The 25,383-nt window shown below is 46.3% G+C and overlaps 4 protein-coding genes across 17 annotated transcripts; 1 reads left to right on the forward strand and 3 right to left on the reverse strand.

Moving 5' to 3' along the window:
- Positions 1 to 127: 127 nt before the first annotated feature.
- On the reverse strand, positions 128 to 3,564 carry OARD1 (O-acyl-ADP-ribose deacylase 1). Of its 3 annotated transcripts, none has more exons than XM_032449229.1 (6): positions 3,546 to 3,564; positions 2,999 to 3,060; positions 2,479 to 2,623; positions 2,288 to 2,346; positions 1,810 to 1,922; positions 128 to 1,513 (listed from the first exon to the last, which is right to left on the reverse strand). In XM_032449229.1, the coding sequence occupies exons 2-6, from the start codon at positions 3,029 to 3,031 to the stop codon at positions 1,411 to 1,413; spliced, it is 453 nt and encodes a 150-aa protein (XP_032305120.1). In that variant the 5' UTR covers positions 3,032 to 3,060; positions 3,546 to 3,564; the 3' UTR covers positions 128 to 1,410. The 3 variants fall into 3 exon arrangements, with proteins under 3 accessions (XP_032305120.1, XP_032305119.1, XP_015740754.1); XM_032449228.1 differs by having other exon boundaries at positions 3,417 to 3,546; XM_015885268.2 differs by lacking the exon at positions 3,546 to 3,564 and adding an exon at positions 3,312 to 3,488.
- A 196-nt stretch (positions 3,565 to 3,760) lies between these two features.
- On the forward strand, positions 3,761 to 14,436 carry NFYA (nuclear transcription factor Y subunit alpha). 11 transcript variants are annotated; one of them, XM_015885258.2, is made up of 10 exons: positions 3,761 to 3,899; positions 5,144 to 5,265; positions 6,317 to 6,403; positions 8,071 to 8,217; positions 9,309 to 9,440; positions 10,050 to 10,155; positions 10,660 to 10,808; positions 11,463 to 11,636; positions 11,994 to 12,095; positions 12,271 to 14,436. In XM_015885258.2, the coding sequence occupies exons 2-10, from the start codon at positions 5,191 to 5,193 to the stop codon at positions 12,322 to 12,324; spliced, it is 1,026 nt and encodes a 341-aa protein (XP_015740744.1). In that variant the 5' UTR covers positions 3,761 to 3,899; positions 5,144 to 5,190; the 3' UTR covers positions 12,325 to 14,436. The 11 variants fall into 11 exon arrangements, with proteins under 11 accessions (XP_015740744.1, XP_015740739.1, XP_015740748.1 ...); XM_015885253.2 differs by having other exon boundaries at positions 3,762 to 3,987; positions 10,642 to 10,808; positions 12,271 to 14,433; XM_015885252.2 differs by having other exon boundaries at positions 3,763 to 3,899; positions 10,642 to 10,808; positions 12,271 to 14,433.
- Positions 14,437 to 16,049: 1,613 nt separating this feature from the next.
- Positions 16,050 to 20,675, reverse strand: LOC107324920. 2 transcript variants are annotated; one of them, XM_015885373.2, is made up of 8 exons: positions 20,315 to 20,675; positions 19,512 to 19,865; positions 18,959 to 19,279; positions 18,521 to 18,604; positions 18,257 to 18,311; positions 17,489 to 17,589; positions 17,200 to 17,252; positions 16,050 to 17,054 (listed from the first exon to the last, which is right to left on the reverse strand). In XM_015885373.2, exons 1-8 carry the CDS (start codon positions 20,355 to 20,357, stop codon positions 16,833 to 16,835), a joined length of 1,233 nt encoding a protein of 410 aa, XP_015740859.1. In that variant the 5' UTR covers positions 20,358 to 20,675; the 3' UTR covers positions 16,050 to 16,832. The 2 variants fall into 2 exon arrangements, with proteins under 2 accessions (XP_015740859.1, XP_015740858.1); XM_015885372.2 differs by lacking the exon at positions 20,315 to 20,675 and having other exon boundaries at positions 19,512 to 20,307.
- A 111-nt stretch (positions 20,676 to 20,786) lies between these two features.
- Positions 20,787 to 25,264, reverse strand: LOC107324922 (triggering receptor expressed on myeloid cells 2-like). Its single transcript, XM_015885377.2, has 4 exons — positions 24,479 to 25,264; positions 22,378 to 22,722; positions 21,998 to 22,052; positions 20,787 to 21,597 (listed from the first exon to the last, which is right to left on the reverse strand). The coding sequence occupies exons 1-4, from the start codon at positions 24,516 to 24,518 to the stop codon at positions 21,375 to 21,377; spliced, it is 663 nt and encodes a 220-aa protein (XP_015740863.1). The 5' UTR covers positions 24,519 to 25,264; the 3' UTR covers positions 20,787 to 21,374.
- Between the last annotated feature and the right edge of the window lie 119 nt (positions 25,265 to 25,383).

Below are 25,383 nucleotides of genomic sequence, written 5' to 3' on the forward strand. Positions count from 1 at the left end.
TGGGTAGACGCTGCGGCTTCTGTGGCTTTCATTTCTTTGCCACCGGATTTAAAAAGCAAATAGAAGCTCAAGGGCTAAATCAAGGAACAGGCCTGATGCTCGCTCCTGATTAGCTCAATACTCCAAGTTCTTTTGTCTCACTCAAGTTTATTTCTCACAGCAATTACCCACCAAAACCAAGAAGCAAAGGATAGTCAAACAGGGGAGGAAGACAATATGCAGTTCTTAGAGACACAAATGGAATTTGCAGATCTCCATCAGCAAAGAAAACATACAATACAGATTCACCCATAAAACTCAGAACAGGAAAGTCTCCATACATTTAATAAGCAGCAAGGAGTAACTAGAAACCTTGTTTTACATGAACGACTTCTCAGCTGTCCCATCTATTTGGTTTATTCAATGTTTCTGGCATTTCTGTGGGCATTCAGCTTGACACAATAGATTTGGTATTACAGGACAGGGGGTAAAACCAAGCACAAAGGAAATACTCTGTTATTCAGTACTGGAACCAAACCTCCCCAATATCAAGTGTTCAGCAATGGCCTAACAAGCCGTCAATGACTTCCACATTTGGTGACATCAAACAACATATACCAGCTGAACTACAAACACAGTAACACAAAACAATAACACAAACCAAATCTTTCATAGTATTGCTTTTTAAACAGCATGTCAGTCATTCCTATGTGAGGATTCTCAGAAAACTGAGAACTGCATATGATACCAATCACATCATACAGAACGCACCCACTAGGTGTCTTTATAAACCTCCAGCACCACCTTCCCAAACTCTGCTTTCCTATTGCCTACAGCCACAACACGTGCAGACATTGTTTGCAAGGACCGTGCTCTGATCTGACAGCAGAGGACTGAAGAACCATTAACTGCACATTGACAGCACAGTTCTTCTTGTGTACAATTCCATTTTTAAAAAGTGCTCGTGTCTAAAAGATACAAAAAACTAATTTTTAATCCTGCAGAGAACAAATATGCTGAATATCAACACTGCAGATCCTGAAAAGTAAAAATAGACAGGGCTCCACAGGTCATCATTATGAACCAGAACAACCAATATCTAAGCATTAGAAAGCTCCAATTTCACTGCACAGCAACTGCCAGCTGTAAGAAGCCCCAGTGCAGGTGGAGGACTAGTGACATCTGGTGGCTTGCTGGGACAGTCTAGGAACTCCCTGAGTTACAATATCCCTGCTTTCAGCACAGGTTCCCTAAATCCTACATCTCAAATTAGCTGCTCTAAGACTTTTATCACTTTATTTCCTTTTAGAGCCACGGCCACCACCAACACGAGTGAACTGTGCTCAGAAGAATGTGCTCAGCATGCAGTTTTCCCCCTTATCGGTTAAGAAGTTGCCACTGCTGAAAGCTAGGGAAACGAGACTCTTCTGCTCAGAGAGTATAAACAGTGATCTTTATATCTGTGTCTTCAAACACTTCCCCAAGTATTGCTGAAACTTTATCCCACTCCAGGCGGTCCAGTCCACACCCAATTCTGGAAAATAAAACATCAAAATAACTATAAAACTTTTGGAGCACGTTATGAATAACAACCCTTCAGGCACTAACTCAACTCACCGTAAATCAATATAATACAGGTAAAATATGGACATAACCAAACCTGAATGTACTTTTATCACTTAAACCCACAGGGGAACACAAACTTCATATACACAATGGATCAGAAGAGTTACACACAATTAGATACTGAACTCTCAGAGTAGGAGATCATCTCTCAAAAACAGCCTCCTACCCAAGAAACTCAGATTTACACAGCACTAATTTTCTTACTTGGGCATGGAAACGTCAGTAACTCCATTGTTTAGACAGTGATTTTTCATTGCTTCTAAACTCTTCCTCATGTCCTCATACGTTGGTTTGTGAGAAACTTTCTTCTTCGTAATCTAAGCATGAAAGTAAAAAATCAGTGACAACTCTGTCATCATCACAGCAAACTCCCCCCTCTCCTCCCTCAAACAAACCCCTCCACACCTGGGGTTCCTACACTCAGTCACTACCATAAAGGGAAAGAGACTTGGAAAAAGAACTGTGTTTCACAGCTTGAAATAGTGTAATTCAGCAGCTTGTTCTGTGAATGTAGGAGTATAAATAAACACACACAAGAGAGCTTGGCTACTCCTCAATAGGAAGACTTGAGTAATACATCTCACTTACGTAGGAGAAAGTACTCAATGTTATTAAAGCTGTCACCGTAATATCTAATACAGCCTTGTTACAGGGGAGCATTTGAGTCATTCTCTACTCTTACCAGGTAGTAAATATACCGGTCATCTCTTTGGAGAACTGCCACCTCCCCAGTCTTCTTTTCTAAAGGGAAAAAGGTGCTATTTTAGGAACAGTTACAGTCCTGCTGTGCAACTGACCCTGAAACCCTGGTAGCAACCTTCAAAGCTGGAAATCTTAGTCCTTAAAATCCCACGATGGTACAAAATTACTCACGTTGATCTAACAGCTCTTGGACGCCTCCAAACTTCTTCTTAAACAGGACAGCGATGCCTGCACCCATCCGACAGTCCTCACTGATGCAATGAGCCAACGCGTCCGTTGGGGGGCAGGAAAACAGGTCTCCTTTAACACACTTGATCTAGAAAGCAAACACAGGTGTGAAAGCTGAGTGCTGGCCACGATAACAGAACATCCATGTTAAACCAGTCTGTACAATGCTATCTATTTGGTAGTGCGTTTAATATGTAGATTATAAACTCAATATAGTGATATCTTTTACAGGATCAGATATATGAGAAGCACACTGCAGCTATGCCAGCACCACACACTGCCAGACACTTCAACACCTGAGCTCTGTGCTGATGCCAAGTAACAGCATCACTGATATAAGCCCAACAGCACTTTATTATCTGTCCCAAAAGCTACATGGTCCAATCTGCTGCCAATATGAGGCAGGGATGTCCCAGCACACACAGCAGCAGCCCATAGAACCCTTGTATTATGTACTACGCACTCGCTCGCCCTGCTCCTGGACGTGGGTGGCCATGGTGGTGCGGGCTGTGAAGGCTCCTGCGGCTGGAAAGATGGCGGAGAGAAGAACAGAGTTAATGGAAACCACGGGCTGGGAACGAGGCCGTGTGTGCGCAGGGCTGGGCCTTCACCCAGCAGGGTTAGAGCCGACAATACAGCCGATATGGGGGAAGAACGATAAGGGGAAGCAGGGCCCCAGTGTCCCACAAGGTAGGCCCGGCCAGAGCCCACAGGCCACGTGTTGCTCTCCAGGCCACCCCAGCCCGCTGTAGGCCCCCTCAGCACACACGGCCCACCCGCGGGCACGACGTGAACGACGGGCCGCCCAGCCCGGGCCTGCACGGCGGTGAGCCCGGCCAGCCTGGTGAGCCGGCCCAGCACGGCCCGCATCGCTCCGTCACCTCCACTGCCACACTGCGGCGTCACGTCAAAATGGCCGCCACCACCACCCGCTACCCAGCCCCTCTAGGCAGCCTGGAGGAACGCCGCCTCTATGGTACCCGCCGAGAACATTCCGCAGACCAACCTACCGCCCGAGGGCGCATGCGCGAGACCCTCAGAGGCGGAACCTACAGATCACGTGACGGGATGAGGGCGGAGCCGCGGCGGCGCGTGCGCAGTGCGGGCGTTGGCGGCCCCGCGAGGCACTCGCACCCCTTTGTGCGCATGCGCATTGTGCGCGGGCGGGCGGGCCGCGGGTGGGCGGGGCCATCCGGAGCGAGCGGCACACTGCGCATGCGCCGCCCGCGCCCGCCCCCTCCCCTGCCTTTGTTCGGGGTTGGGCGCCATTTTAACGCGGCGGGCGAGTGCGGGCGCTGATTGGGTTTCGGGGTCCGGTAGCGGAGCCAATCAGCGCGGGACCCGAACCGGGGGAGCGAGGCACGGTGAGTGCGAGCAGCCAATATGGAGCAACCGAGCGGCGGAACCAGCGCCGGGATTGGCGGGACACAGTGACCAGTCAGGAGGCCGCGTGTAGGGCCGGGCTGGGGGGGAACCAGGGGACGGGGCCGAGGGGGAACGGGGGGAAACGGGCGGAGAGAAGGAACGGGCGGAGAGAGCAACGATCGTTGGGCCGAGGGATGGAGGAGGAGGAGGCGGCCAGGCCGGGGCCGCTGCTTGGGGCCGGGCTCCGTGCGGGGCTGCGGGACCGCGGGAGGCAGCGCCCCGCCCTCGAGACGGGAGAGCAGCACCACACGGTGACACATAACACATGGAACGGGTGAAACGGGCCGACCCGCTGATACAGCACACACCGGGTACACACAGCGGGGACACGGCCAACATGGAGCACAATAGTGCTCGGTGCGGGCAGCTGGAGCTGTGGGATGAGCTGTGGGGGAGCACACACTGAACCATAAGGCTGAGCTTTGGGATCCTGCTTTGATAGAGTAACACTAGTGCTTTATTTCAATGAAGGGATCCCTTGGAGGGCTGCGATCTGCACATGTGAAACGTTCAGCTCCCAGCCACAACCTGCACACCTGGATTCAGTGCTACCTTATGTTATAGAGACAGGCCTGACACAAGAGAAAACACTTTCCAATAGAAGCATCCTTTAATTTGTGATTTGGTGCTGGGAGATGTTGCAGATAGAGCTTAGTGGTGTCCTGTGCTTGTTACTGAGCAGCTTCCCTGCAGAATGAGCTGCTTCCTGCTGGGCCCACAGGCAGCGATGGTAGCAATTAAATATGCTGTGCAGAATTCAAATGGAGGCTTTGATAGGCAGCAGCATCTGCAGAGGGAAGAGAATAAAGCATCTTCTGGTAGGCAGTGAGAAACCATTGCTAAGTGAGCACGGATGGGGCTGATGCTGCATCAGAGTGCAGGGCCTTCCTTTGCTGCGACTCAGGCTATCACTGATGTCCAGGCTTAGTATCACTGCATCAAAGTTCTGACCCAGAGTCTCAATTCTTACATTATATTTTATATCTAAGCTTTGTTTTCTGTTCTGAAGTCAGGTGACATTAACAAAGGAAGGGCTGCAATTAGACCATGGCTGTTAATCAGAGTGTGCTCAAGGCACTACCTCCATGTTAGCAGGTGCTTTGCTTTTCAGCTGCTGTAGGTCACAACAACCTTCAGACATTGGGACAATAATCACGTGGGTTTTTTTCTCCTTTCTTGCCAGGTCCACAGACTGCGCTGTGCCTTGGTCAGCCTTGGAACTGAAGCGGGATGGAGCAGTACACAGCCAACAGCAACAGCTCCACAGAGCAGATCGTTGTGCAGGCGGGGCAGATCCAGCAGCAGGTATGGGCAGTTACAATGGTCGAGCTGCTGTTGGTGGGTTACAGACCTTCACAGTTGCAAAGAACCAGCGGGACACTCTGTGATCCCCTCTGAGTTTACCTGAGTTCTGTCACTACAAGAAATCAAAATGAGCACAAGAATTGCAAAAAATGACTAAAAGCCAGGACCACTAAGCATGTAGCTTTGGAGGAGTTCATCCGTGCCAGACAGATCGAGTTTATGTGTTGGAACACACAAGTTGTTTGGCTGGTTTGGGTTCGGTTTTAAGGCTTGTAGGTTTTCAGTTAAGTTTCATCCACTCACACTGATTCCAGCAGGTAACCAAAGATGTATTTGATGTTATTGGTATCTTCAAAGTAATAGAGGTGAACACATTCACTGACCTGTTTCATTTTAAGTACGTGCTCCCAAACACGGTGATTTGCTGCGTGTGAAATGTTTTTCTAAGTGATTTTTTCCACTTGAAGCCAGTTGTAAAGCCTTCAGGAGAGAGGCCGCCCTTCGTCTCTCAAAATGCTAACACGGTTATCATTGATTATTTTGGGACTCTTACTAAGGAGGCTAAAGATAGACGAGGCTTTTAGATTGAACTGCTCTTGCAACATCTCAAGATCGTCCTTCAAGGTCAGTGGTGGGAAGACATAGATGGAGGGATGACACAGATGAACTCAGCAGCACAGCAGACTCTTCCTTGCAGGAAGGAACGTGTGGTACTTGTTGTAACCAACAAGTCGCAATTTTGGAAGCCTTTCACAAGACGTCTGAGCAGTGCAAGGAAACATGGAGCACACAGACAGCAGCAGAGAATTTAGTTCCTGCAAAATGACCTCTCCTGTGTTTTGTAACCAACTTGTGTTTGGAATGTTGAAGCTCATCAGTGTGATGTGCAGATTTGCCAGCATTCCGCCCTTAGATTCGTTAACTCACGTTCTGTGTGTTCCAAGAGCAGCGTATGTGAATTGTAAAATTCATCCTCGTCAGCAAAGTGTGGTTGTGTCTGGTGTGAGCTGTGCATTTCCCTGTTTCAAGCTCTTCCTGTTCCTGTTCCCAGCAGCAGGGTGGTGTCACTGCTGTCCAGCTGCAGACTGAGGCCCAGGTGGCATCCGCCTCAGGCCAGCAAGTCCAGACCCTCCAGGTAGTGGTGACCTCTCTAATTGTGTTTGTGAGCACTGCATGACTCTCCATCACCACATATCTAATGCTGTGTTTTTTACAGGGTTTCAAATAGGGATGGGAAAATTGTTGGCCAATACTGTGTGCTTGATGTGAGGCTTCCCATCAGGTTATAGCTTTTCATTGGATCACAGGTGCATTCATGAATTCCAGCTGTTGTAATTCAGAAAGCAAATAGTGGATGAAATGGGAGTCAAAAGGGAAGAAACTCACCGAGATCATGAAGTCAAGAGACACAGCTTTAAAGAGATACAGCTTAAAGATTTTCTGTACTTCCAAGATTACATTTCTGATACTCAGTGTGAGTAGTTCTGCAGGTTTCATTCCTACATGAAAGGAGATAGAGAGGTAGGGGGTGACCCACCAGCATGAAGAGAGAAACTTTTTTATCTGTAATTGGAAAAGCTACGTGGGAACAGTATTAGCTCCTGCAGGACTGAGAGAGCTCGTTTCTTGCCTGTATTACATTGCAGGGAAACTCAGACCTATGGCTCCTAACAGCAGATACAACAGAAGTTGGGAAGAAATGCACGGTCATTTCAAGCCCTGATTTCCTTCAGTATGAAACACTCCGGGCTGTGCAAACACATTTGTCATCTCATTAGGAAATTTGTAAAGGAACTGATGAGCCCTGGACAGCCATAGTTTAGCAGTACATTGCTCACTGTTGGCTTGGCTTGAGGTTTGATTGGTCTTGCCAGGTGTCAAGTTGAACACAGCATTTTTTATGTTTGGAGTTCAAGTATGAAAAGCTGGCTGACTTGAATGGCTTGGATCACTGTGGCCTCCTACTTCTCCCCACCTCTTTTTTTTTCCCCTTTGCTTGCCTTAATGCATTAACAAGAATCCTGGAATGCACATTTTACTTTCTGCCTATTGGATGCAGTACTGCTGCCTGTGCTTCTCTGGCTGACATGAGCATGCTTTTATTTCTTGTAACTCAAAGCACACGCTGCCCCTTTTGTCAGTGACTTACTGATAGCTACAAGGTTGAGGAATGAATGGATCAATGTGGCGAGGGGATCAGGTGACCTGTAAAGCTACTGTGTTCTATTTAAGGTGTTGATCCCTGGGATACGACTGTGGTTGAGTCTGTTACTCTTCCTTACCGAGCTGCATTTTGTGCTATTACATTAATAATTTCACTTAATAGCCGTGAAAAAGTTCTCTGAGAATATCACATGCTGTGGATTGGTTAGGAAATGGAAATGTTGTGAGCATGTAATTGGAGAGAGCGAAGCTGCTGCAGAATCTCTCTGCCAGAATGGCTTTCTTGGAGCTTTTTCTCATTAGGAGCCTCAGTGAAAGATTAGCAGTGATGTAGTTAATGAAGTTTCTTTTATTACACTTTGCTCTTGGGCTGTGCACGAACATAGTTATTGTGTCTGGAAGACTTGTCCAGCTTTTATGCTTTATTGGTTAGAGTGCGGCAGGAAGAGATAATGTACAAAATCCAGCAGTGCAGGATGGAGAGAGTTGTAGAAACTAAAGGTATTTGATGCTGATGAGCCCAGCACAGTGACTGTGGCAGGTTAGGACAGGTGAGCCGTGAGCTGTGTGTCATTTCCAGTTCCCTGCTTCGTCCCACCAGACTTTTTCATTGTTGTGTTTCTGTTCTCTCCTGTTCCCCAGGTCCAGGGGCAGCCGTTAATGGTGCAGGTGAGCGGAGGACAGCTGATCACATCGACTGGCCAGCCCATCATGGTGCAGGCTGTGCCTGGGGGCCAGGGCCAGACTATCATGCAAGTCCCCGTTTCTGGAACTCAAGGACTGCAGCAGGTGAGATAACCCTGATTTCATTAGAGATAAATTGCAGATAATGAACTGCTGCGTTCTTGCCTTGTCAATTAGAGTGTGTTTGCCTCAGCGCTGTTAGAATGGCCTGGGCAGCGATGGTTGTGGACCTGCCACAGTGAACTCCATTAAGAGTGGATCTGAAATACGCTTTGTATTGGGCTTTTGTATTTTAAGGGATGGTGGAAGCCTTCCAAGTCCGCTAGAATACACTTGAATTCTTTGAAAAAAGAAAACTTGAGAATAATTCTTGTGCTTGAGTTCATCTTCCATGTGATGGCAGATGGTGGATTTAAACATTTCCGTTGTAAATGAAGTAAATTGTGGAAGGATTCATGATGGTTTGATTGGAAGCAATTGCTTCTGATTATTTCAAAGCCAGTTTATGAATGTCAGCAGGTGCTCAAAGCGCATTCCTCAAATCTAAGAGAAGAACTGCTAACAGCAGCATGTTGGAAGTGTTGTAGTGATCAGAGAATGGGATTTGGGAGTGACATTCTGCACGGTGCAGGAAGGCACGTGGTGGTGGTGGTGTCCTGAGAGGTTTATTTAGTTACTGAATTCAAACTCTTTGGCTGAAAGACAATATTTTCTGTGTTAGGTTCTTGATGTGGTTGTTGAGGAAGGTCTGTAGCTGGGCTCTAAAGCAGGAGCTGCAGACCGTATCCCAGTTTATTTTATCACAAAAAAAATAAACGCTCTGCAGATACCTTAAATCTCACTCCTGGTTTCTTTGACCTGAGCAGTAATTCTAGTTTTGTGTGAATTTATTTCTTCTGACTGTTTCACTGTGTGAGCAGCTGAGAGCTGCTGGAACGTGATGGCACTGGCATGTTACGTGTTGAGTTTCCTCTATTCTGTATGTTCTGCTGTTCTATCAGTGACTGCAGTGTCACAGGGAAGAGCAACTTAAAACTCTTCATTTTAAAATAGAAAAAAAGAGAAGTATCAGTGCTTTTTTGTTGTTGTTTTCTTTGCAGCTATAAATCATCCTCAGATGATCTGGTAATGCTGAGGCCAAGGAGGGAGAAATAAGAGGCATAGTTAATGTTCCTTTCTGACTCTTTCTTCCACAGATTCAGTTGGTCCAGCCAGGTCAGATTCAGATTCAAGGTGGGCAGGCTGTACAGGTACAGGGGCAGCAGGGCCAGACCCAGCAGATCATTATACAGCAGCCACAGACTGCAGTTACTGCTGGCCAGACACAGGTAACTGCACCAGCATGGAAGGGTTTTCTTGAGAGGAACAGGAAGAGAAACTTGGCAAATGACTTTCAATGTGGTTAAGTAAAAAGGGAAAAAAAATATTAATGTGGAGGAGAACTTGAGAATAAAATTAATATCTTTGTAGTGTTTCATACGTAACCCTGGGACAGAATGAATAGACTGCATGTTCTTATCCATCGTGTTTCTGTATATTGGTTCATGGCTGTTTTTGTCTCTTTGTTGCAATTTCCAAACATAAGTATTGCTAATGTCATACTTGCGCCATTTTGTGCAGTAGTCCAGTCACACCTGGGTTTTCTGCTGTTTCTTTTGGTTAGGACCAGAATTTAATGTTCTGATAATGGGACAGGAAACAGGGAACTTATTTCTCTGAATGTTAAATACAACAGTATTAGGAAAAGTTTATAGTATGTGCTTCAGGTACTTTACCTTCAGCTCAGTTGGTTTGTACTCCATTCTATTTCTTTATGCTAGTAATAAAGCAAAAGAAATAACGTGCCTGAAGCGCCATAAGCACTGTGTATTAATTGAGGAACTGTGGGATTTGAGAAGGAAGCAATGTTTGAAGTTCCTGTGTTCTGTTTTGTTTAGACTCAGCAACAAATAGCAGTTCAAGGACAACAAGTAGCGCAAACGGCTGAAGGGCAGACCATAGTCTATCAGCCCGTTAACGCTGACGGAACCATTCTCCAACAAGGTATGAGCTCTGGTGCAAAAAGTCACGACCTCACAAAGTCCACTTGGTAGGTTTTCATTGCCTCATAGAGGCTGTCAGTGCACACAGTGAGTTGCAGTGGTGGTTGGCAGTGCTGTGACTGTTGTGATGTGCTGGCACAGCGAATGGAAGAAGAGAGGTTTGTATTGTTGGACAGGAGTTCGGCAGGTAGATCTTTCCACAGAAAACTGAACAATCCTTTGTTTTTTTGGCAAGAGCTGTTAGAATGGGGATGCTCATTCGCTTCTGCGATTCCAAATACCTGCTGTCTTACCTGAGGCTGGGATTACAGTGCAGATACAAAAAATACCAAGTACGGTTTGGTTGATGCCTTGTAATGCATTTCTAGATCTTACAGAAGGGTGAATGAGTGGAAAACAGAAGCGGGACTAATGGTGTTCCCTTCTTTCTGTGTGCGTGTTTTCGTTTGTTTTGTTTTCTTTCCTTTTGTGTTTTATTTTCTTAAAGTTACAGTCCCTGTTACAGGCATGATCACCATTCCAGCAGCCAGTTTGGCTGGAGCACAGATTGTCCAAGCAGGAGCCAACACCAACACCACCAGCAGCGGACAAGGGACTGTCACAGTGACACTGCCAGTTGCTGGGAATGTTGTCAATTCAGGTGGAATGGTTATGGTATGTATTTAACTCTCCATTCAACTTGAAGGTACAGCTATATGGTGTCAGTGTGTAAGGTGTTGTCTGAGATCCTTGCCAACTGGATGTTTCAAAATGAGCTGTTAGCTGATAAAGCAGACATTTGGAAAGATGGAATCGACTGTTGCATTTCTTGAGGATTCCTTAGTAGTTGTTTTTCTGATTTTTAGGATTTTTTCCACCCATTCTTCCATCTCTGCACTTTGATGCCTTTCAACTTGAACTTTATTGTTCATCCCCGCTAGATGTCAGCAGCTCTATGAGAAATAACTGCTTAAGAAATGCTCTGAAATTATCATATAAATTAAATAATTCATAGCCTAAAAGAAGGGGAAGTGATGAGTGTGTCCTGCATGCAAATTAGACAAGAGGCAGTAAAGTAGTCATAGAATTGTGTATTGTGTTGAAATTTTACCGTTATCAGGAGGAGAAGGAAGTACAAATGGTGCGTCATTGGGTTATTTAAGTTTGTCCTGCAGTTTGAGACTGACTTTATTCCTCATTTCAGTTTAAACTGCTGTGTTAACCGGAGAAAAAACAAGCCCATTCCATCGTAAACACTTCTCAAAGTATATCCCTGCATCCCCTTTTCATTCTAAGCTGAAAGTTCTGAAACCATTCTTCTCTGTGCAGATGGTACCTGGAGCTGGATCAGTACCAGCCATCCAGCGGATACCTTTGCCTGGAGCAGAGATGCTTGAAGAAGAGCCCCTCTATGTAAACGCCAAGCAGTATCATCGAATCCTGAAGAGGAGGCAGGCACGAGCAAAGCTTGAAGCAGAGGGGAAGATTCCCAAAGAAAGAAGGGTGAGAATATAACACAGAGCTAATGCAGGGCTGTTGTATGAGGAAGGCACAGAAAAGCCAGAAAAATGAGGCCTGGAATCTTAGTATTTTTTCCATTTGTTTTTCTTGTTCATAAACTATGTTTGAGTAATCGCTGAGTCCCTTGGTGGCAGTAAGTGCTTTCTTTCCATACGTTTAATAGCTCATCTAATGTCACTGTATTGCAAATAGGCCTTTACTGTAAGCATTTTATTTCAGGGGTGGGGGAGAAAAACAGAATCTGCATTGGGTTTTTCTGCTGTGTTCTCAATTACTGTGAGTACTGAACTGAGGAGGAATGTGCTGCTCTCATTGCTCTTCTCCTCCATGTTGTGACAGAAATACTTGCATGAATCTCGGCATCGTCACGCCATGGCCAGGAAGCGAGGAGAGGGTGGACGTTTCTTCTCACCAAAGGAAAAAGACAGTCCCCATATGCAGGTAAGGAGAATTTTGCCTGTTCTTTGGGCAGCTCACGCTTTGAGTCCTTCAGGTTACATTTTAGAGGAGCATTTCTACTGTTCTCTGTTCTTCTGAGTTAGGCTGTTGTATGTGACTCTCTGATGTTATGGAAAATGTTGGGAATTACAACATGACATTTATTTTTTATCTGTAGGATCCATCTCAGGCCAATGAAGAAGCGATGACACAGATGATCAGAGTCTCCTAATCACTGCTGACATAAAAATGTAACTGAATTCCTGTCCCTTCTGCAAGTCTGTCCTACCTTACCAGTGTATCAAGCAAGTCTTTCAATGGGACAATCACCACATCGCAGCCTATCCTTTTCTACAGAACAAACACCACTTTTTCAGTGTGTGGTAAAGATTTTAACTGCAGTTGACTCGACTCATAGAAACTTAATGACTTTCTTGGTATACTCTTCTAATTCAGCGCAGGGATTTCAGTCTGACAGCTCATGCCTTTATTTTTTTTTCCTTTATAACATCTCTTGCATTAAGATTGGCCATGGTGAGTGTACTGCTGACTGACCAGCAATAACTGGTGTGCTGAAGGAGGGCCAGCAAAGACTTCATGGAGTTATGACCCTTCTGCACAGCGACATAACCCAGTTCATAGCAACCAGCACTGATGTGGCTATACCACGGTACTTTGTTTTCCCAGGAGAGGATTGTTACTTACATCCACTACTTACATCTTTGGATTTACCGTCTACTGAACTGTTCTCTACTGTTGCATCTGCACTTGCAAAACTGACAGAAACTGAAGGGGTTTCTCTTAAGCTCCACTCTGTAAAATATGTATTAAACAGCAAGCTTTTCTCTGGGAAGAGTTCAGCCATCCAGTCAAAGTGATCAGAGCAGTTCAAGATTATTATAGGACTTGATTTGTTGTGTGTCTGTTCCGGGAAGTAAGAGTGGAGAGGGTTATTGATAGAAGGGTTTAGTTAGTAAATAGGATTTATTGGTGTTTTTTGGTATGTTTATTGCCAGCAGGTCATGCTTTGGAAGAAGAGTGGATGCCAATATTAAAGTATTGGAACTTCCAATTGAGTCTCTTCCAAAGGATTATTTTTAAGGTCTTTATTTTAACCTGACCGGTCTGATGCATGGTTCTCCAACAGAAATACAATCTGCAGTATCAGAGTGAAAACACTTGGCCACCTTTTTGGTAGTATTTCTTGATGTGTGTTGTAAATCAGTTCTACAGTTCTCATTCTGCATAGAGAGAGGAGCTGTTGAATGATGGTGGAAGCACAGGGCCGCTCAACCTGGTGCATACTGATGTTTTGGAAGGATTATATACCTGAACAACGCGACGCATTTGCAAATGTTGTGTTAATAATCCAGCATTCTGCTCACCAGTTTTACACGAGGTTTTTTTCTAGCTATTCTAAAGGCATTAATGGCATTTTGGTGCCTTTGGTTGCTTCTGCCTTAAATTCGTGGCCAGTCAGAGCGCGGTGCTTCTTTCTTTTTCAGTCAGTAACTGTAAAGTCCTCACCTGGAATCTCGTGAGGTCACCCATTTCAGGAAACCCATCGCTCTCATTTAGTGAAGGAACAACAAAGTCTTTTCCTTAGTTGAATTTGCCGCACTATTTGTAAATACTTTTTTAGCCTCTGTACATTTTGTCAATAGGATTTTCATGTGCTGGAGGAACATTTCTGTGCTGAACTGAGACGGCCTCCATAACGTTTCTGCTCTTCAGCTGACAGCTAATCTGTGTCCCAGAGCACCCCTCAGGCAGTTGGAAGTTATGGAAGCAGAGATTGTTGCTCTGACATGAGTTTTTGTTTATTTCTCTTAAATTAGTAATTCTTGGTTTCCTTAAAGAAGTCGTAAACTTCTCCAACACAACTAGAACTCTTTTTTTTTTTCTCCCCCAATGAGCCCTTCATATATAGGTTCTCTGATCTGTTGTTGTAGAACGTGTACTAAGGCCTATGGATTCGTGTTACTTAGGAAGCTTTACTGTTAATACTTCAGATAAGGACGTGGAGGCCGGAGTGCAGCTGTTGGGTTCCTTACCTGCAGCGGGTCAGTTGTGAGGACGGTCCTTGAGTGATGCTGGAGCACTTCGAGGCTTTGCATGTTACAAACAGGAGAGAGGGAAAGAATCTTTGTGACTGGATGTGTGTGTGTGTAAGGGGATGGGGGGTGGGGAGGTACTTGCATCATGTAAGGCAAAGTTTGTATATAGTTTAAAAAGTTTATAATTTTTTTTATATAATGCATTTTTTCAAGTGTATTTTGGTCTTTAATAGATGCAATTGTAAGTACTGTGTACACTATCCAGCTAATAAAAGTTTATAAACCAAGCAGCGGCGTTGGCTCTGCTTTTAATGCTCCTCCGACTCAATGGCCTCTGAGCTGCAGGAGGAAGGAAGGCTGCGCTCACTGGGTCAGTGTTATTCTGTGTGTCCTTTGAGTGTGCAAAGAAATTAGCATGGTAGGTTTTGGTTTAAGGCAGTAATGATTTGTGCAGAAATCTGCTGTGTCTTTAACCTTCCTGGACACCTGTTGGCACAATGCACCTCCTGCCTGAGGGCAGCTCCGGTGTGCATGGAGTCATTCATTATCCCTGAGGAGGCTTCCAGAAGGGCCAAATGATGTAGAAACAGCCCTGGGGCACAGGGAGCTCCATGGTGCAGGGCTGGAACCTGCTCATGGTCCTGTGAGCATAACAGGACACTACCTTCACGTTACTGTGCTTCCCAAAGCATTTACTCCTTTGTATTGCTGGTTATCTTCCAGAAGGGTGGTTTATTCTTGTCCCCAACCTCCCTCGTATGGTGCCATTATCTCTATTTGCTCAAATATGACAGAATGGAGACTGTTAGAGCTTATTTTTTTTGCATTTTGGTACAAAAGGAAGTTTTCCTCTTAAGAGGATTGGGCAGGCTTTGAGAGGTTTAAGAAATGCTCAGCTTCCATGTCTGCCTGCTAATCCCTCTCAGTCGTGCTGCTCCTTCCACACACGCTGCTCAGGATCTCTCAGCAGTGCTGTAACTCCAGCAATGATAACAGAAATACCTTTATCAGGGCTGGGGTCCTGCACTGTTAGTTCTTCTGTACAGTGTTGAGTAGTTGTACGATGCTGCATTGCTGAAGCAGTTCTTGTATGCGTTCATTGTTTGCAAAGCTCTTTGGGTTAATAGCTGCCATGTATATATTTGTATATAAAGCAAAATACTGTGCTAAGCCTGTTCCTTTGTTCCTCATACAGGGTGTTCATGGAAGAACTGGAATCACTGCTGCAGTTCTTGGGGCTTGGTTCTGCCCTCCAATGTGTGTCCCTATAGATGCTGGTCTGCTCCTTTGGGGTGTTGCTGGCAGTTCTGTGGTCATGATAACAAGTGTGATTGTGGGCAAACAGAGCAGAATGAATCCTCAAGGACATCGCAGCTGAGGATTCACAAATGCAGAAGAGCATGAAGGGCAGCGGCCCAGGGGAATAAGCAGCATCATAGGCCTGGAGGGAATGCCCGCAGCACATAATGGGTTATCTGATTACAAAGCCACTCGGATATCGATTTTCACGGCTTCTTGCTTTATTCTTAATTTGAAATTCTTTTCAGTTCCCTAACAGGAGCAGGACCAGACTAATTTAAAGCAACCCCTCGCTTTGGAGAGAAGTTCCTGTATCTGCTAATCTTGGGCCAGTCACGGTTGCCAGGATCCTGTCCCTTATTGCTTCGCTTTCTGTTCTGGTAATCAATATTCTGAGTTGCTGGGGACAGGAGAGAAGTAAGGCAGGAAGTTGAGGACAATTGAGCAGATATTCTGAAGTGAACAGAACGGGTGGAATTTTGTGCTGCTCGTGTAAAGTGGACACGGTGGATAAGTGGGGAGTTTTCCCTGTTCCTCATGCAGTAACACTTTGCTATTCTTTGTATTAATTCAGACCGGTTAAATAAGAAGAAGACCCAACTCAGAGGGTTGAGAATCTTTGCTTTATTTTGGGAGTTATCCATAATTCCTGGGGGTGTTTGTGCTTATCACTGTGATAACAGGGTTCAGTAGTTTGATTGGAATGAGTGTAATTTACAGCAGAGCCAAGGCAGAGTTACACTGCAGCATGGGTGAGATATTAATAAACAAACAGAGAAGTCAAGGAAACCCAAAGTTATACATACGGTCTGAATGAAGACATCTTACATGGGCAAATACTATGCAGCGAAGCCCTGGTTTAGTGAAACACATTGGGAGCATTGCATGGAACAACTGCTGTGCTATAATTCAGTATGTTCCTCACCACTTTGCTGTTCTGGTCCTAATCAATGGGCAGTAATTAACATTTCACATGCACATACATAAATGAGTTGGGAGTCCAAAGGGAAGTGCTGTGCTCCCATATCTCACAGCCCAGTGCTGGACCTGCCGCTATCACAGCCAGCCTGTTTCCTGGAGTTGGGTTTAGAGCTGCTCCCTGCTTAAAAATAGAGCCCTGTGCAGAAAGCGAATGTGCCGCAGCCTTTCAGTGTTTGTTCAGCTGAATTGTGCTGCCGTGCTATTAGAAAAGTGTGGTTGTTTTTCAGGGGAGGTTTGTGCATCCATGTGTCTCATCCTCCCAGCAATCCCGTGTGTGCACAGCTCCAGCAATTGGTTACAAGCGGTTTGTTTCTAAGCTCAGTTCAGCCGCGTTCTGTCCATAAGCTGAAGGCTTTGTGCTGCTTGCTTTCAGTGCACCTGCTTTTTGCTCTTCAGTTTCTGATCATGGAGTCGCATCATTGAAGATAAGGGTGGCATATTCCACAGGCCCCGTGTGCTGTGAGCTCCCTGGTGCTTCCTGAAGGAAGAAGACTTTGGGTGAAGGTTGTGTGTTGACATACATGACATCTTCAGGTTTGGGTTGACATTGGTGCCTTATTGCAGCATATATCATGCTCTCGTTCTGGTCCCCGTCTGGCATTCTACTTGCTTTTTCTCTTCCTTCCTTTAAAAGCAGAAGTTAAAAAAGAAATGCAGCATGTTTTTGGTTCTTTGTGATCCCCTCGAGTGGTGAGCAGCAGAGCCGGCATTGCTGCATAGCAGAGATCAAACGGAGCACCAGGAATAAGGGATTTCAGATGATCCCTTACCTGCAGCTCTCCCTTGCTGAATGCAGCATGTCTGTCCAAGTCCATCTCTTTTCCTGCCACAAAAAACAGAGTCTCTCTTGAGCGTTAAACTCACACCCCCATTTTTTCATTTAAGAAATGAATGTTTCCACTCTCTCTCCCCTGAAGTTTAGTGCAGATGTTGTGTATCACTTTAAACTCAGCCGTATTTCCTTCCCATACGATGATACCTCTGAATAAACCATCCTTACCTTCATGGTGCTGGGAGACCAGGCTGCAGGGAAAAGACAAGAGCATTAGAGAGCTTTACCTGCCCTCTTCTTCCCGATGTAGCTGCTGATGAGTGTCACAGTAGCTACCAGGGCGGCTGTAGCCAGTAAGGAAATCAGTGCCATGACAGCATAGGAAGTCCTGCAAAGGAAAGCAAGTGTCTCCATTAACCATTTGCAGCACCAGAGTTGACAAGGTTAGTCTGGGAGGAGGTTTTGTGTGTCTGAAATTAGCACACGACTGTTAACCCTGTTGTGCCTCAACAGGTGTGATTCTGTGAGGTCGGTGCTGATGTAAAGCCACAGAGGATCCATCCCAGCTCGATTTTCTTTGGTTCTTTACAAGCCCGGGGCGTTTTCAGGAGCCTGAAATCTCTTCCTGCACTCAATTACGGTGCTGCTTAGAGTTCAAAGGCAGCCCTTATCGGGATGCAGGACCCTGCACATGGTCTGTCTTTGATCGGGATTGTTATGGGTTGCTCTTAGGGTTACATGCTTCTACAAGAGCAGAATCATTGTAACACTGCATGGGTTGTATACTTGTCCCTTCTTAAGCAGGTAGGAAAGAATAACACAGCAATACTGAGCATCTTCAGTGGAGTCCTCACCTGGAGCTCCTGAAAGCAGTAGGAAACTTGTATGGTTTTAATAAGGCTTGAGCAGGTTGACCCAGACTCTGTAGGGAGAACCCTATGTGTGTGTGTGTGTGTGTGTGTGTGTGCATATTTCAGCTCTATCACAGCACCGCTCAGATCCTGCAGTGCATCCAGAACACAATGATTGGAGTCTGGGTATCTTTGTTTTGTTACCTCTGGTCCTTTCTGCTGTCATCTGTGGGGCTGGCATCTATATTCCATTTTTCCCCTTGGAAAAGAAAAAAAAAAGCAGAAGTGAATGGCCGTGGTCAGGGTCAGGTGTTTTTCATCGTCACTAAATAGGTGAGCCACAGAAATTGGTGTCATTTCAGGGAGCAGCGTGAGGGCTGAGCTGCGTTTGGATGCTGCCAGGAAGAAAGTTTCTTAGAAGACAAATCTTGACATCTTTTCCTTAACAAAAGGGCTCTCGTTATTTACCTCCCCTCCCGCGTTCTTCAGTCAGGTCAGGAAAATCTGATAGTTTCCACTCAGCACGTTCAGTTTTGCTGCTTTCTGCGCCGTCTAAAAGCAGAAGGGAGGTGTTACATTCGGTTTACTAACAGACAGTGACAAAGAGGTGAAATTCATGGCAACGCTCAGATCTCTCAGAGTCTGTTCCATCTGCTGATGCTGATGTGAAATGTTGTCAGTGAAGCCGAGTCAGACCGCCCCCCTCCCAAGAACTGGCAGCAATTTGTACCATTAGTATGTATCAGAAAATCTGTTTGAAAAAGGAAATTCAGGAGTTATCTGCATCTCAGGAAATTTCAAGGCTCAGGAGAGAAGCTCTTTAACACCGACCTACAGCCTTTCTTGGCAGGTATTAAGAAATTGCTGACTTTGAGAAGATCATCATTAATTCTTTGATTAACTCACCCAAAACTTTCAGCACGACCCTCCTCAGCAGTTTGTTTCTCCCCTGGAAATGGCTCTCGAGATGATACTCTCCCGAGTCATTAAGTTGGAGCTTTTTCAGCGACACTGTAATCATTTTCCATGGGAAGTCGTTCATCATTTCAGTCCTCCCTGCTTTAACAGCACTGTGATCAGCGTTACCTCTGACAACAGGTTGACATCTAATTTGGGACACCATTCTGCACCAAATAAAATGCTGGAGTTCTCCGACGTTGACTGTCACGGAATAGGAGCAGTGGAGGAACAGAGATTTCCCTTTTTTGGCCAACACTGTTACAGGTTCTAAAGAAAATAGAGTGGTGAATGGTGAGGATGGAAGACAAGAAAGATCAGCCCCCGTGGTAGTGTGTGTATCACCCTGCAATGGAGCAGAGGCTCCATCAGCACAATCCCAGGGGGATTATGATGTCTAGAAATGCCACGTTTAGCTATAAAACAAAACCATGTAAATGCTGCATCGTTATTGATTTATTTGGGTTCCTCCCACCCAGTTGCAGTTGACCACACTGCTCACCCTTCGGTGAAACCACCATCTGTATTCTCTGCAGCAAAACCTGCTTCATTCCAACCCAGACTCCGCACTGATATGTGCCAGAGTCCTCTTTTTGAAGGGCTCTCATCATTACAGAAAACCAGCCGCCTCTGGAGTCTCTGAGCTCAGCTGGATGGTGCAGAGCTCGGGTAGGAGCAGCCCTTCCTTCTGAAGGGAAGCTCAGGGTTAGGTCTGGACAGTTTCTTTCTGCTTGTTCCTTGCACCAGTATTTCTTCTCACGTAAATACTTTTGCACGTCGTATGAGCAGTTGGCTCTGAACGTCTCTCCCTGGACTTGCAGAAACACTCGTGTGTCCTCTCCTGCCACGTGTGATCCTTGAAAGGAAGAAAATCCTGTGTGAGGAGTTCTCTGTCTCTGCAGGTTTGCATAGAAAAACATCCATGCCCAGAGTTGGTGCCACCACCCTCTGTCCATTGTTATTCATATTGTTCCTCTCTGTGCACTCAGCATTGCTGGCTGTACAAAAGCAAACAGCAGCTCACCTGCCTCATGTTGCTCACGGTACCTCATCCATCATGGTTTCAGGAGGAAATAACACACACAGCTTTCCCTCCCCATACGCTGGGTGATTTCAGACTGAGAAACTGAAGCTTATGTAAATAAAACAAACCAATTTCAGGCTGAACATCTCCTCTTGTTGACATCTGGCAGCCCTGTCCTGTGCCTGGCCACAGATGGTCTGAATAAAGAGTGTTCAAGCAAATAGCAGCGTGTGGTGCGTGCAGCAGCACTGAGAGCTCCGCAGAGGGATACGAAGCCTTACCTGGTAGCACCAGCAGGAGCAGCAGGGCTGGAAAACGGCCCATCCTGCAGCAGAAAGTGGGATATGGCAAAGGGAGGAGAATGGATCGCGGGGCTTCGTTACCACTGAGGGATTCTGTGGTGCAGAGGAAGCTAAACTTGCTTTGTCATTTACAGTTGTCTGCTGCCTGGAGTGATGATGGCAGTTTGGAGCTGCTCAGAACATCTTTTAACCACAAGCTGCCTTCTTGGGTGGGAAGGCTGCTCTGTGTTCACTGGCTGCTTTTTGGCTTTAAATACATAGCTGTGTGGATGGCTGTATTTAGCAGTTGGGCTGTGGGGCTGCAAAATAAGCGTTTTCAGACTCTATCCCTGTTCAGAAGTGCCCAACGTGATGGAGGCAGTGAGTGACCCTACATGAAGTGTTCCCTCTTATCTGGGTGATTTATTGTGAGCTGTTGTGCTCCAACCCTTTATCACGAATCCACACTATGTAAGGTAACCAGTTTGATTTTATTTAGCTTTGTAGGCAATGCAGGAAGAAGTGTGAGTGGCCCTGGGGCTGGGTTCTTCTTTGGACAGGTAATTGCAGCTTCCTTTGGGGGCACGATGAACAGTGATCCCCTTGGGAAGGTAGAACCAAGCTCAGAGCTGTGTGCAGATCACATCCCTTTGTTATGTTCTGCAGTCGTGTATTTCTTTCCACTCTGACTGTCTGCTAAGGATCTACTCTGTGCAAAGAGATCTTTGGGATCTTAGGATCTACTCTGAGATGGCACAGCACTGATGGATCTCACCCGAGGAGGGGATAAGCACTTGAAATAAGTGCCTGGTAACACAGTGCAGTTACTGGCTGTGACTGGAGGTGACAGCAGAGCACTGCATTGCCATTAGTATGGCAAAACATCAGACTTTACGGACAGGAGCAATGAGAGAAGATGGTAGATGGTGATATTCCCTCTCCACAGGTTTGTCAGTCCCTGTGTTTAGTGGGCAGTGCTTTTCTTTCTTACAGCAGGTGGCAAAGCTTTGCTGGATAAAGCTCGGTGTTCGTTTCCCTGTTGATTCTCTTTGGTTGGGCTCTAAGCAGAGCTCTCCCACGAGGGGCCGATTCCATGTCCATGCTCCACGAGGTCACCAGGGAAACGAGGGACCTGCTGTTCATTCAAGCTTGGCTTCTTCTGCTCTGCCTCCCTGTTTTTCCTGCTGTTGCTAATGATAAAGATCAGCACAGCCACCACAAACTTCGTAGCCAGTAATCCAGCAATGGTGTAGAGGACCGTGAAATCAGCTTCGGGAGGGATGCTATGGAGAAACATAAACACAACAAAATGAGGCTTAGCAAGGAACAAGTTGGTTCAACCTTTAAATAAACTCTTGTATTTTGACAGGATAAAAGTGCGAAGGTGGTAACAGCTCCTGTGTGTGGTACTCCCTGCCTGGGCACAACAGCCTGCGAGGTTAGAGCAGCTGCAATAGGTTTTAACTGCAAGATCCCATGTATGGAGAAATGATCTGCAGGATCTGGTTTGCCTGGCCCTGCAACTCTGCTTTCTGTTCAGAAACTGTGCAGCAGCTACAAGAGTTGTCATGCATTAGGAAGGGGCAGAGAATATGCCCATGGTGGTGCTATTCTTCTCAGCTTCAAACGGGATTACAGGTGCTGATCTAGTTTAGTGTTAGATGAAGAAATATTGAGGTTTACCTGGAGCTGCTCTGCACAGCACTGGGCTCCTCTGGGATTTGGGTCTCCAGGGCAGCTGGTGACAGAAACAGAACGGTTCAGTCTACAGATAGGTGATATTCATGTGATATTCAATGGTGTCACAAAACCAGCGCCCCAGGTAGGCACAGATAGACAAAGTGAGGCTGGGCACTGGGAGGTTGTTCTGTGTGGAGGCAGATGAGCCGTGTTACATGTCCTGCAGCACTGAGTTTGTGTTGCTGTCAATTGGGAAATAAAAACAGGCTCGGGACTTCCTTAGAGACAGACAAGAGTAAATATTTACCAGAGTCCAGCCCTGGTGCCTGCAGGGACGTGGAACTGAAGTAGGAACCCATGAAACTCAGAGCCCCGGGACCCACCTGTCAGCACATCCACCTGCACCGTCCGCAGGGTGCTGGTCTCCCCCAGGTACTCAGTCCTGCACTGGTACAGCCCGGCATCCTGCTTCCTCAGCCTCCTCATGGTCACTGTCAGGACCCCGTCCTGGATGTTGTCGCTGATGGACGTGGTGCCGTTCCTGTTCCTCAGGAAGGGCAGCCAGAAGCGCCGGGCGCTCACCACGTGTTGGCATTTGCTGCCATTGATCTGCCTGCACCAGCTCTTCTCCCTCCACCGCTGCTGCCGGGGGTTGTAGGTGCAGTTCACAGATATGGTTCCCCCCTCCATTCCATACACCGTAGTGATGTTCTGTGCAGCGCAGGATGCTACGAGAGGAGGAGAAGCTGGTGAGCCACAACTTCACATCTACCCATCCCTTACTACTACAATTGTGCTGAACAAATGTTGCTTTCCTCTCCTACAGCTCTCATGATGGTAAAAACACAGTGTACTCAGGTTCAGCCCTCCTTGAAATAAGGCTGCAGTGAAGCCATTGGCTGCTGCCATTTGGCTCTTGCCAAGCAGCTTTTCCTGTGGGACTTTGCAGATGTTCTGAAGCTCAGCAGATTGTGGTCCTCATCTTCCCCTTCTGGCCGCTTTCATTGCAGCCTGGAGCTCGGCGTTGTCACACTTGCTGTGGTCACTGAGCACAGCAATGGGAGACACTTTGTCAGCATGATGAGGGGATTTAAAGAGGAACTTGTATTTTCCTCCAATCTGGAGGGGCACAAAGCTGGGTTTGTGCTGTGGTTGGAAGGGGCCTCAAAACAGCTTCGGCAGGTGCTGAAATCAAAGTGAGATACAAACAAGCGTGCAGCTGTATGGCAGGTTGCTTCTTATTCGCATTCCTGGCTTCTGATTCCGGAGTCTTTGCAGATGGTTTCATCCTGTCCTTTATAACAGCCTATTAATTTTAATCCTGTTGAGAACTGCTCTGCACCGCTTGGCTTTTTTTTTGTTCTAGTTCCTTATTTCTAATTTCCATTTCCTCCTTATAGTGGGCAAAGGCAGAAGGGAAAGACTATTAATACTTAGAAAGAGAAGTGCAGCCTGTTATTTCTGGAAATCTACGTAGATTCTGTGGCAAGATAAATAAGGCTAAAACAGAAGTCAATTAAAACATGGGTTGTTGTGAGGCCTTTGTGTTGGCAGAGCCTTATCATAAAACATCTTACAATAACTGCAGACCTTCTGAGAGCTTTGTGAGCTGGGAAAATAGAAAAGCTGAAGGTCTTTCAGGCTTTGCTGGAGGAAGGCATAAAAATGGGTCTGTGCTCTCCAGTCCTCCAACACCTGCAAAGCTCCATCACAGAAGGCTTTACCCCCCCCACTAAGAAAGAGCAGACTATCAGCTGAGAATATCAGCTGAGAACTCCAGCTGGATCCGTGCTGTGTTTCCCATTGCTCTCCAAGCTGAAAATAAGCAAAGACTGGGAGTGTTATTCTCTACAGCGATGCTCTCCCTAGCTCGTGTATTCCTTTGTGATGCCCAAAGGATGCCTCTCCTTCACTGAGTTCTATTTTCCTCCTGTTGAACCGCAGCAGCTGCAGTTTATGTTCAACCTCCTACGAAAGCAAACAAATAGAATTTAGCAGTTTCACTCTGAGGAAGCACACAAGGCTTTGGTGAGCGACGTTTCATCTTCTGACTCAAAGGGATCCCTGTGAGGAAAGCTGAGTGTTTGGGTCAGAGAATGGGAGAACCATTTCAGAATCATTAGAAGTCGTCTGTTCCAACTCCCCCGCAGTGCACAGGGACACCCCAGCTCCATCAGTGCTCACAGCCCCATCCCTGCCCATGGGGGTCTCCAGGGATGGGAGCTGTGCAGCTCCTCACTGCCCTCATCACAGTCAGTGTTATTCTTACATGTAGTAAATGCTTGTAGTGCTTTATCCAAAGAGCTGCGTGCTACAATGAAGGTAACTTTGCTTCCAGAAAGAGCCGCTGCATCTCAAGGCCTGTGCAGTCTTGTTGTTTGTTATCAGTATCTCATAGAGGCGATTACTCTTAAGATAAAGACTAAGTTCTTGCATCAGCCCTTCACCTGTTACCATAACCCAAGGCCACATCTGCTTTCTTACCTGAGAAGAAGACCAAGATGAGGTGCATGAGTTTCTCCATGTCTGTCCAGCAGAGAAGGGGGAAAGAGAGGAGTCCAGACAGAAGTGAAAAGAACTATTGCCCAAGAGCCGTTGGCTTTTCTCCCCTCCTACCTCTGCCGGAAGGAATGAGCAGAGGAACTTGGCATCTTTTTTGTCCTACGTGTTGAGCAATTTGCCAGGGATGGGCATTGCTCTCACTGGCTGAAAATTCAGGCATCAGCCACAATTGAGTCTGAACAGCTGAAAGAGACCATCATGTGATGGCCTCCAGCATCGTCAGCAAACTGATGGGCTGCCCCTTTTAACTTGTTGGATTTGTTTACAGGGAGATCTTCCATGCAAATGCTGATAAAACCTCACTTATCCTACAGAAACAGGCAGATAAACCTGCAGATTCTCTTCCATGAGAAGCAACTGTGATCCTGAAAATGTATTTCTTGCATTTTATTATCTTCTACCATTACTCTTCCACTGATTGACCCAGTGTAACTGAGTAGCAAACTACTACTAGACCTATGGAATCATCTACTTCCAACCCACCACCATGAGCAGGATTACCCATTTCTCGCTGTCAGACTTTTGCTCTGTGCTGCTCTCTGTATGGACCATCCTCAGGTGAGCATTCAGCTTTAGCCTGAAAGCCTCTTTCCATCTTATTTCTTACCTAAGCAGACTGATAAATGTAGGGAAAAACTGTGTGTGTTGTGGATGTGCCTCATTGCTGTTTTGTTCTTAGGAGACCTTCTGGTGCTTGGATTCTTGTTGTGCAGCATTTCAGCTTGTTGCAGAACCTTCAGGCAGGTGGTGGATCTGCTTATTCCTAGAAGCCAGTGCTCGCATCCCCCACCCACTACATGGCAAACGAACCCAATGGCAGCCAGGTG

The sequence above is a fragment of the Coturnix japonica genome, chromosome 26 (assembly GCF_001577835.2).
Source record: "Coturnix japonica isolate 7356 chromosome 26, Coturnix japonica 2.1, whole genome shotgun sequence".
Lineage (NCBI taxonomy): Eukaryota > Metazoa > Chordata > Aves > Galliformes > Phasianidae > Coturnix > Coturnix japonica.